General features: G+C 32.1%; 1 protein-coding gene across 1 annotated transcript; it reads left to right on the top strand.

Moving 5' to 3' along the window:
* Positions 1 to 7991: 7991 nt before the first annotated feature.
* LOC129893115 (protein JASON-like) lies at positions 7992 to 12055 on the top strand. The gene is made up of 7 exons (XM_055968610.1): positions 7992 to 8387; positions 8643 to 8697; positions 8805 to 8902; positions 9936 to 10180; positions 10370 to 11213; positions 11327 to 11409; positions 11645 to 12055. Exons 1-7 carry the CDS (start codon positions 8205 to 8207, stop codon positions 11721 to 11723), a joined length of 1587 nt encoding a protein of 528 aa, XP_055824585.1. The 5' UTR covers positions 7992 to 8204; the 3' UTR covers positions 11724 to 12055.
* The last annotated feature ends 275 nt before the right edge of the window (positions 12056 to 12330 follow it).

The raw sequence follows: 12330 nt of genomic DNA, 5'->3' as shown, positions 1-12330 counted from the left end.
GGGATTAAATCTTGATATTGATAAAGGTGAGATGGAGGGTTGTGATTGAAAGATGGATTTAGGATTTAAAAATGCTTATATAGTATAGATTAAGATTAAAATGGATTGAATAAAATGACTATGCTTAAAATCAAAATGGAGAAAAATTGAATAGATTGCTAGTTAATTAATAATCATAATATATATATTGAATAAGTAAAAAAAAACATAAATTTATTCAAGTAGCCGTATTTATATATAAAGCAACTACTTATGTATATGCCACGCAGATATGTGTATATATATATATATATGACATACGTATGTATATAATACATACTAAAATATAGTTGACTAAATATATAATAACTTTAATTAAGTAATAAATTTATATGCACATGTATACAAGACGTATTAAAATAGATATATAATATATGCATATTAATATGAATACGTAAATTATAAAATAAACTTAGTCAAGAAATATTTTTTATGTAAACAAAATATACACATATATACTAAACAGATACGTAAGAATATTTAAACGTATTAAAATAATAAGAATAATAGTAGTAATATTAATAAATAGCAAAATATTATAAATTATGAATATCAAAATATACGATCTATTTATTAAACTAAATGTAAACTTATTTAATTAATAAAAAAATAATTTTGAAAAATGCCTATTTTTTTAGAGCAATTCGAAAAGTAGTTATGGATGGTCAAAATTGAGTGTCAACAGGAAATTCATACCCAACATATATTCCCAACCTTCTTTGGGGACCCATCTTTGTGCGGTGCGGTGGAGCAATTGGGACATATACCGCACATCCAAATATTCTAAGATGGGATATATTTGGCTCCCTTCCAAACGCCAACTGTAATGGAGAAAATTCATGATAATTTGTTGGCCTTATGCACACAAGCGTTGCTGCATGCAAAATAGCATGCCCCCATACTGAAATAGGAAGTTTTGTCCTCATTAGCAATGGTCTAGCTATCAATTAGAGACGTTTAATCAATGATTCTGCTAGACCATTTTGAATATGAACATGAGCGACCGGATGCTCAACTTTTATTCCAACCGACATACAATAATTATTAAATGATTGAGATGTAAATTCACCAGCATTATCAAGACGAATTGTCTTTATTGCATAATCTGGAAATTGTGCTCTTAACCTTATAATTTAAGCTAACAATCTCGCAAAAGCCATGTTGCGAGTTGATAATAAGCAAACATGTGACCATCTTGTAGATGCATCTATCAAAACCATATAATATTTAAATGGTCCACATGAAGGGTGAATTGGCCCATATATATCACCCTGTATACATTCCAGAAATGCAGGAGATTCAATCCCAATCTTAGTTGCTCATGGTTTGATAATCAGTTTTCCTTGGGAACAAGCAACACAAGAGAATTCCTTAGATTGAAGAATTTTCTGATTCTTCAAAGTGTGTCCATATGAATTTTCAATAATTCTGCGCATCATATTATAACCAAGATGGCCCAACCGGTCATGCCAAATGATAAAATCATTAGAATCAGTAAACCTTTTATTTACAATGGCATGTGATTCAACAGTACCAATATTTGTATGGTACAACCCAGAAGAAAGTGCAGGTAATTTTTCGTGCACAATTTTCTTCTCCATATTTATTATAGTAATATAAAGGTATTCAACCTTTCCTTCATTTGCAGTCTCAATATGATAGCCATTTTGGCGAATAACCTTGAAACTTAACAAGTTTCTTTGAGACTTACTACAATACAATGCATTATCAATTACCAATATCGTTCCTTGAGGTAGTAATAAGGCCGCTTTTCCAGATCCCTCAATCAATTTTGTACTACCAGATATTGTATTGACATAGGTCTTTTTCATAATAAAATGAAAGAAATATTTCTTTTCTTTTAATATCGTATGAGTTGTGGCACTATCCAGAAGACACATATCTCCATTATTCATCTTGAATCCAATTGAAGACTGATAAATTTATTTATCTTCATAAAATAAAAATGCATTGTAAGAAATAAAATAAGTAATAATTTTGATAGAAAAACATAAGTCCCTTTTTTTTAAAGTTAAATTATGATAATTTAGAATTTAAAAAATTATATGATTCAATTATGATGAATGTTACAATAATTTAGTTTATGGAATTATATACTTATTAACCTTAAATAAATATTATACATAAGTATTAAAAACAAATATAAAATATTATAAAATATTAATATAATATTATTCATCATGTATAGATAATTTGTTTATTGACAAAAATAATACAATCATTGTAAATTATTAATGTCTAAAACATCAACAAGAATAAACAATTAGTATAATGACATTTAAATAAGGCGAATATTATTTTTAGTAACAATATGATATTAAGATTAAATAATAGCACACTAATAGTAATTAATTACAACATTGTAAAATAGCATAATGTAATAAATAATATACAATTATCATAAAAATGTGGCCCTGATTTTTTATTATTATTATTATTTTTTATTTTTTTCAAATACATAAACGTAAAAACAAGATAATTCAAAGTACATAAAACTGACAACATATTGAAAAACATGAAATTAAGCATCAATTAAGATCCTTAAAAAAATCTTCAACCTCCAAATGAGTAATATCATTGAGGTCATTAAAATCATCATCCTTTAAAGCCAGATTTGCTTCAATATTATCATTATTCAAAGGCCTTGCCTCAACATTATTTTCGAACGCCAAGTGTGACTCTATCCGAGCATTAGAAGAAGAGGCACCACCTCTATTTGCCTTTCTTTTGAAAGAATTTTGATAAAGTCTTACAAAATGCTCAGGCGTCCGAAATTCATTTTTCCAGTGTCCTTTCATACCACAACGATGACAGTTACTTCTTGAAGGGCCATTTTGAGAACTGATATTGTTCTCCCTTTTATGTGGACCACCACCACGACGATTATTATATCGTCCTCTGCCATTGCCACGCCCACGCACATTATTGTGGCCTTGATTTTTATTATGTCTTCTTTCAAACTGGCCATGTGCTTTTACCATATTTGCCTCCGGTAACGGAGCAGTTCCAGTGGATCGGGCTTCATGATTTTTCATTAAAAGGGCATTATGTTGTTCAGCCACCAGAAGGCATGAGATCAATTCAGAATATTTATGAAAACCTTTTTCACGGTATTGCTGTTGTAATATCACATTAAAGGCATGAAAAGTTGTGAGTGTCTTTTCTAACATGTCCTCATCATTTATAGTTTCCCCACATAATTTTAATTGGGAAGTTATTCTAAATACAACAGAATTATATTCAATTACAGTTTTAAAATCTTGAAAACGTAAGTGCATCCACTCATAACGAGCCCTTGGCAATACCGTTGCCCTGAGGTGGTCATACCTCCCTTTTAAGTCTTTCCACAATTCAAGTGGATCTTTCAGTGTCAAGTATTCCATTTTCAGGCTTTCATCTAAATGATGACGAAGGAAAATCATAGCATTTGCTTTATCCTGATTTGATATTGTATTTCCTTCAATTATTGCATCACCAAGACCCTTAGCGGTAAGGTGAATTTCAGCATCAAGTACCCATGACAAATAATTTTTGCCAGAAATATCAAGTGCCACAAATTCCAATTTTGACAAGTTTGACATGATAAAAATTAATTTGAAAGTAACAAAGACAACTTAAAAATTAAATTTCTTTAATAGATATACCTGATATAGAAGTTAATTTTCTGAAAAATTAGAGCTTCGTGCTGATAACGTGTTATAAAATATCTTAATTCAACAAAATAAAGCGAAGAAACTAAAGAGGAGAAAGGAGAACAGAAGAGGAAGAGAAGAAATTAACTTGCTGTGTATATGTTCGTGTATTCTTATTGCCAAAATCTGGCAATATTTATAGTCATAAGAAGGAACAAAATATAGTGGGTGGGACCCACACAAAAAGAAAGTTAATTATAAGTGGACATCCAACTTTGTCCGCTTGTTGTTTAACAACACCCTTTATCCATTTTTTCTTATCAACTTGACTCACCATAACGCTTAATTCACATTTTATCGCCTCGTTCGTTCTCTCCTCTGTTATCTCGTTGTTTTTTCTCCCTGAAGTAAATAATAGATGTAGAGATCATATAAATCTCATAGTGTTAAAAGTTAATTATATCATATTTCTATTCTTTTTTAAATTACAATTTTTTTTTTTAATTTGGTGGAATTCAAATATTCCAAAATGTCTCGATACATCGCTTGTCGATTTTGGATACATCCCTCAATGTCTTGATACATCGCGTCTCAGCTCCGGATATATCACTCAAATGCCCCGATACATCACGTAAAGTGATATATCCGATCGATACACCGCGTAAAATAATAAATCTGAGAATATGAGAGAGTAGAGATTTTTATAATTTTTTCAAATAGTTAAAATTTTTAAAAAATATGATAAATAAGCTGTATATTTAAGTAATTTTTTCATAATAGAATGACAAATTTGTTTTATCGGCCTTTCAATATAATTAATTCAATGGTTTGAAAAGTACATTGAGAAATAATTATAGTTTATAATAAGAATAAGTTAGAAAATTCATATGGGCATTATGTTGTTCAGCCACCAGAAGGCATGAGATCAATTCAGAATATTTATGAAAACCTTTTTCACGGTATTGCTGTTGTAATATCACATTAAAGGCATGAAAAGTTGTGAGTGTCTTTTCTAACATGTCCTCATCATTTATAGTTTCCCCACATAATTTTAATTGGGAAGTTATTCTAAATACAACAGAATTATATTCAATTACAGTTTTAAAGTCTTGAAAACGTAAGTGCATCCACTCATAACGAGCCCTTGGCAATACCGTTGCCCTGAGGTGGTCATACCTCCCTTTTAAGTCTTTCCACAATTCAAGTGGATCTTTCAGTGTCAAGTATTCCATTTTCAGGCTTTCATCTAAATGATGACGAAGGAAAATCATAGCATTTGCTTTATCCTGATTTGATATTGTATTTCCTTCAATTATTGCATCACCAAGACCCTTAGCGGTAAGGTGAATTTCAACATCAAGTACCCATGACAAATAATTTTTGCCAGAAATATCAAGTGCCACAAATTCCAATTTTGACAAGTTTGACATGATAAAAATTAATTTGAAAGTAACAAAGACAACTTAAAAATTAAATTTCTTTAATAGATATACCTGATATAGAAGTTAATTTTCTGAAAAATTAGAGCTTCGTGCTGATAACGTGTTATAAAATATCTTAATTCAACAAAATAAAGCGAAGAAACTAAAGAGGAGAAAGGAGAACAGAAGAGGAAGAGAAGAAATTAACTTGCTGTGTATATGTTCGTGTATTCTTATTGCCAAAATCTGGCAATATTTATAGTCATAAGAAGGAACAAAATATAGTGGGTGGGACCCACACAAAAAGAAAGTTAATTATAAGTGGACATCCAACTTTGTCCGCTTGTTGTTTAACAACACCCTTTATCCATTTTTTCTTATCAACTTGACTCACCATAACGCTTAATTCACATTTTATCGCCTCGTTCGTTCTCTCCTCTGTTATCTCGTTGTTTTTTCTCCCTGAAGTAAATAATAGATGTAGAGATCATATAAATCTCATAGTGTTAAAAGTTAATTATATCATATTTCTATTCTTTTTTAAATTACAATTTTTTTTTTTAATTTGGTGGAATTCAAATATTCCAAAATGTCTCGATACATCGCTTGTCGATTTTGGATACATCCCTCAATGTCTTGATACATCGCGTCTCAGCTCCGGATATATCACTCAAATGCCCCGATACATCACGTAAAGTGATATATCCGATCGATACACCGCGTAAAATAATAAATCTGAGAATATGAGAGAGTAGAGATTTTTATAATTTTTTCAAATAGTTAAAATTTTTAAAAAATATGATAAATAAGCTGTATATTTAAGTAATTTTTTCATAATAGAATGACAAATTTGTTTTATCGGCCTTTCAATATAATTAATTCAATGGTTTGAAAAGTACATTGAGAAATAATTATAGTTTATAATAAGAATAAGTTAGAAAATTCATATGGGCATTATGTTGTTCAGCCACCAGAAGGCATGAGATCAATTCAGAATATTTATGAAAACCTTTTTCACGGTATTGCTGTTGTAATATCACATTAAAGGCATGAAAAGTTGTGAGTGTCTTTTCTAACATGTCCTCATCATTTATAGTTTCCCCACATAATTTTAATTGGGAAGTTATTCTAAATACAACAGAATTATATTCAATTACAGTTTTAAAGTCTTGAAAACGTAAGTGCATCCACTCATAACGAGCCCTTGGCAATACCGTTGCCCTGAGGTGGTCATACCTCCCTTTTAAGTCTTTCCACAATTCAAGTGGATCTTTCAGTGTCAAGTATTCCATTTTCAGGCTTTCATCTAAATGATGACGAAGGAAAATCATAGCATTTGCTTTATCCTGATTTGATATTGTATTTCCTTCAATTATTGCATCACCAAGACCCTTAGCGGTAAGGTGAATTTCAACATCAAGTACCCATGACAAATAATTTTTGCCAGAAATATCAAGTGCCACAAATTCCAATTTTGACAAGTTTGACATGATAAAAATTAATTTGAAAGTAACAAAGACAACTTAAAAATTAAATTTCTTTAATAGATATACCTGATATAGAAGTTAATTTTCTGAAAAATTAGAGCTTCGTGCTGATAACGTGTTATAAAATATCTTAATTCAACAAAATAAAGCGAAGAAACTAAAGAGGAGAAAGGAGAACAGAAGAGGAAGAGAAGAAATTAACTTGCTGTGTATATGTTCGTGTATTCTTATTGCCAAAATCTGGCAATATTTATAGTCATAAGAAGGAACAAAATATAGTGGGTGGGACCCACACAAAAAGAAAGTTAATTATAAGTGGACATCCAACTTTGTCCGCTTGTTGTTTAACAACACCCTTTATCCATTTTTTCTTATCAACTTGACTCACCATAACGCTTAATTCACATTTTATCGCCTCGTTCGTTCTCTCCTCTGTTATCTCGTTGTTTTTTCTCCCTGAAGTAAATAATAGATGTAGAGATCATATAAATCTCATAGTGTTAAAAGTTAATTATATCATATTTCTATTCTTTTTTAAATTACAATTTTTTTTTTTAATTTGGTGGAATTCAAATATTCCAAAATGTCTCGATACATCGCTTGTCGATTTTGGATACATCCCTCAATGTCTTGATACATCGCGTCTCAGCTCCGGATATATCACTCAAATGCCCCGATACATCACGTAAAGTGATATATCCGATCGATACACCGCGTAAAATAATAAATCTGAGAATATGAGAGAGTAGAGATTTTTATAATTTTTTCAAATAGTTAAAATTTTTAAAAAATATGATAAATAAGCTGTATATTTAAGTAATTTTTTCATAATAGAATGACAAATTTGTTTTATCGGCCTTTCAATATAATTAATTCAATGGTTTGAAAAGTACATTGAGAAATAATTATAGTTTATAATAAGAATAAGTTAGAAAATAAATGATAAATCATCTTTTGATATTCTAATCTGAACAAGTAACAATGGATGTTTATTTTTAATACAGTATATAAGTAAAATAAATGAAAAAGACAATTGATTCTATTTTGATTTTATAAATTAATATAAATATTTAGGGAGAAACAATTTTAGTAATGTTATCCACTAAGATAGGAGGGAGAGAGGGCAATTTTTTTTTTCACCTTATTTTCGAGACAAATTAGGTAGAAGGTGTAATTGAAATGAACTTTCCTTTTTCCTCCAAAAACTTAGAGATTAGAGAGGATTACTGTCCTAATCAAACAGATTACACTAATCGCGCGATAACTATAAATTTAATTTGCAAATCTATGCTATCGGGGACACGCGTCAATTAGAAAAGAGCGAGTTTCACCCAAAACATACATACTCGCGAGTGGGGAAAAATCGCCAAAGGAAAGATAAAGCCTTTTTTATTTTTTCCCTCCCGGTTAGAAATTCAAAATCAAAAATCCAAAAGGACTCTCAAATACAGTGACTCCTCACCCCACCAATAATAATTTTGCCTATCTCTTTAAATCTCTGAATTCAACTGATACCTTAGCTAGGGTTTTCACTTTCATGGCGTCTTTATCAATCAATTGATCGGTAATCTAATTGAAGGATGAGATATATCACCTGAGAAAATATGTTATGGTCTAGGTTACCTTCCGAAGAAAGTGACCACACGAATAATCGGGATATCTTTGGAGTGTTTAGGGTGCTGGTTGTCGCCGCCATGGGATGTCTCTTTGGCTGTTTCCGTATCAATGATGGCTCTCTTTCTCCGGATTCCAAATCTCATCTCGTCTCTCAGTCTATACCTCCTAAGGTCGTCTTATATACTTTTTTTATTTAATTTATGAATTTGTTATGGACTTTCAATTCGCCTCGAGAAATGATAGATTCAGATGATTGTGAATGAAATTCTTTGTTTTACTAGTAATGATAAAATTTGCTGTCTAGAGCTACTTTATATAACGATGAATTTCTGATCAGACTTAACTATAGCTACGGTATTCTGGTAGCTCTGCTTGCTAAGGAAGAAATCGGAAATTCCTCATAACTATTTTTGTTGTTTGATCAGGAACCAGTGGTGTCTCGTAATAGGAGTCCATTATCTTCACTTTTCAGTTCTGAAGGTAGTAAGCTTACATTAGTATTTTAACCAATTGAACTGATTTTGTCTTCCTTCAGTCGATTCATTAAATATTTTCAACCTCATAAGTTTTTATGCTGATGATGTCAGAAAAAGGGGAGGATGATGATTTGCACAAAACTGAAAAGGCTAATCAAGATGCAGGAACACCTAAGTCTGAGCTACACACGAAAGAGCTCAGGGATCAGGTTAATTTCCCAAAATTTCATCATATAAATAAGCCTCTGTCAGCTATAAAATTTAAGTTGCAACAGTTGGGATATGTATAAGGATTTGATAAAAGCAGAGAAATAGATGAAATTTGTTTCCTTGCTATTCTCCTCTTACTTTAAGAGGAAAGGTACTTAATATCAACCACTCGTAACATAAAACTTAAAGTAAACTGCATCCATAATTTCATTATTTTCATGTTCTAATTTCCATGTTAGCTTAGGATTCTGTTTTTCTGAGAATATTAAGGTATATTTCATATATGATGAACTAATAAGTGCTGAAATATGAGAAGTATATACAGTACTAGAAAGCATCAAGATTTGATGAGTTAATACGCTTGACAAGATAGTGCAAGAAGGCATCTTTTCATACTCTAAAGCAGCTAACTAAGTTAACCATTCAATTATACCAACTATAAGAAAGATGAATAGCATAGGGGTTATTCACATGCCTATAATTTGTCTTCTTCAAATGGTAGAGATGTTCATTTCTTAGTTCCTGATATTTCCCTCATATTGAAACATTTCCACTCTTGGGAAATTTGAAGAATTCGGGAGTCATTTTTATGTTTAGTTTCTTGGAGCTATGGTTTACTGAAAGTTAAACAGTGCACATTAAGTAGCACATCAAAATTCCCACTCAGAGTAGATTGCTGAAATCTGTCTATAGAAATAAGACATTTTTAATTATGTAGGATAGCAACAGCTCCTTTGTGCAGATGAAAAAGCTTAATACAACTGACTTAGGCAATCAGGCAACTATGGAGAGCCGATGGTCTAATTCCACCTAGTGGTGAATTAAACCAATAGAGAATTTAGAACCTGTTCTTTTATTTGCTAATTGTTGTGATTAACAGACTGCCTCATATTTCTTTTAGTTTTGAACACTGATAATTTCTGCAACTTTATTCAGACAGTAACCGTCATGTTCGGCTACCTTCGGCTTGAGGTTTCCCACCTATTTTTAGATGTTTTTCGCATTTTCTAAATTTGTCTAGTTATTATGCAGGCCAAGTTTCTTAAAGCATGTGGAACTTTACCTGAGACTCCAGCTGAAATTCGAAAAGGCTTGGCTAAATTCGAAGATCTATCAGCTTCAACAAGAAGTGTTGAACCCTTAAAATTCAAGTCTTGGCTCTCTGATATGGCTGTTGAAAAGCTCAACCTGGATTTGCTACCTGATCACCCTATTACACCTATTAAAAGCAATGGATTGGAAAAACAATCTGGTTCCTTGGCTCATACATTTAGCAGGTAGCGTTTGGACCTAAAAAGACGCTGGTCAATTTATATATAGCATGTCTTCAGCCAATCCCTAATAATTGTGATTGATCTTGTTAACGAAATCCATTTTAAATGTATCCTTGCTATTTTAATGGGAAGTATGCATTTAGCATGTGTGTCTATATATTTTACATCTCATGTTGTCTTATGTCTCTGTAGTTGCATGACGGATGGACAAAATGGTCAAAGTTTACCAAAGAACTCTATTCATGGTAGTGGATCTTCTAACACTCCGACATCCATTGAGTTTAATGCTAATCAGGCTCATAGAGATGCGGCTTCAGTGGTTTCACCAATCTTTGCTCCCAGTGCCCAGTACATGAATAAAATTGTTCGTTTTGATTGTGAATCTGATCTGTCTGCAGTCTCACCCAAAAGTACTGCATCTGCACTTGACAGTGAAAACTCAAAACAGGCTGAGTTTTCTGGCAACTACTATGCATCGAAGAATTCTCCCTACCCAACCCCACTAAAATTAAGTGATGAAATGCAAACACCAGGAACTGTTTATCCAACATATTTAGACAACATAGCAAATGGAAAAGCTGCTCGGATCAGGTCTCAGTATGTTTATCCAGTTTTAAACCCTGTGGATAGAGCATCGCAGTTGAAGGAGTTGTCTGATGAAGATTCCTACTCCATTGAAAATTCTAATTCCCTATTATGGTCCAGTAACATGACAGAATCTGGTGAAAGGCCAAATGAAGCAAGCTTTTCGTCAGAACTAGGAATGTCTGAATTAAGAAAAGCTTCAGCTGATAAAGATTTAAAGGTAGAAGCAAGCTTGTCTTCTTGGCTGAAGCCATCTACAGTCAACCAAGATGAGGGTAAGCAGCACACTAGTGCTGTTTACGGTAACAATGTTCATTATGGCAGAACTCCTGGAGATAGGCCTATACTTGGATTGGTTGCTGCTCACTGGAAAGATGACGAAGATTCTCGTATATCTCCTAAATGGTGGGATGGAAATGGGATTCCCAATTCAACAAACAAGTATAAGGAGGTTTGTCCTGCTTAGTTCTTTAGTCTTCTCTTTTATCCTTATTTCAGTCCAAATCTCAACTTTGAGCTACATAACTCAATAAGTTTAAAGCTGATGACTTTGAGACTTAGCAGGATCAGAAAGTAAGCTGGCATGCAACACCATTTGAAGAGAGACTGGAGAAGGCATTATCACAAGAATCTTCCATTCCACAAAGGTATTCAATCCTAGTTTGACTTCTCTTGGTATATGTTCTTTGTTGGTCTATTCCTATCTCTGTAACTTCTCGTTTATCTATCTTACTTGATCGTGTCGCAGATAGTTGCTATTATTTCATCAGTTTTGAATTAACTGGCTAGGCAGACAGATGTAGATTCAGTAAGTGAATAGATAGGATTAAAGGAACAGCAGGTTGTGCTTGACATATCTGATATACTTTTTTGGATTTGCAGTAAGCAACTCAGTGGGACAACACCATTTGCCTTTAATGACATGGAGGAAACTGATACTGCTATCTCTCAACTGCACTAATAATCTCAGCTAAAACTCATTTTCCATCCATCAATTAGCACAGATTCAAAGTTTACCCTGGAATTTTGTTTCGTTTTAGCTGAGATGTTGCTCAATCTCAGATGTAAGCCAGACGTTCAAGTGTGCGCGCTTCATTTCTGATGAAGTTCTCGAGATAAATCGCGGATTTCTGAGTGTAGCAATAGTCTCATTGATATAGTTGTATTTTTGGTCATAAAAACTGAACTAGGTGGCATTTTAAAACTGAAAAACTCGCACTTAAAATGAGTGCAATATGTTTGAGCATCTGTCTGGCAAATGGCAATGCATTAAGTATAAACAAATTTGCTCCATGATTACTGTGCGATCACACGTCTTGAATTGTTTGAATCATCTATTGAAGTTTAAACCATTAAAGAACGGATACCATTATTACTTGAATTAGTCAAAACATACTTTCATCTTTATAGTTCTTTCAAGTTTTGCTCTTAAAGCTAGTCGAATTAATTTTTCAAATAAAAAACTTGATCATCTGCAGAGCCAAATAATTGACAAAAGATTTTGTGCTGTTTATGATTTATCAAACTATTGGAGAACCAGAAGCTTTCAAGTTATATGAGTAATCATC

The sequence above is a fragment of the Solanum dulcamara genome, chromosome 6 (genome assembly GCF_947179165.1).
Source record: "Solanum dulcamara chromosome 6, daSolDulc1.2, whole genome shotgun sequence".
In the NCBI taxonomy this organism is placed as follows: Eukaryota; Viridiplantae; Streptophyta; class Magnoliopsida; order Solanales; family Solanaceae; genus Solanum; species Solanum dulcamara.
This window is presented reverse-complemented; position numbering and strand designations above follow the sequence as displayed.

Bases quoted from the DNA above. Each gene is read 5' to 3' on its own strand.
- LOC129893115 (XM_055968610.1), top strand. From the start codon at position 8,205: ATGTTATGGTCTAGGTTACCTTCCGAAGAAAGTGACCACACGAATAAT. The intron at 8,698-8,804 runs GTAGTAAGCTTA...TGATGATGTCAG, and splicing joins TTCACTTTTCAGTTCTGAAG to AAAAAGGGGAGGATGATGAT. The intron at 10,181-10,369 runs GTAGCGTTTGGA...ATGTCTCTGTAG, and splicing joins TTGGCTCATACATTTAGCAG to TTGCATGACGGATGGACAAA.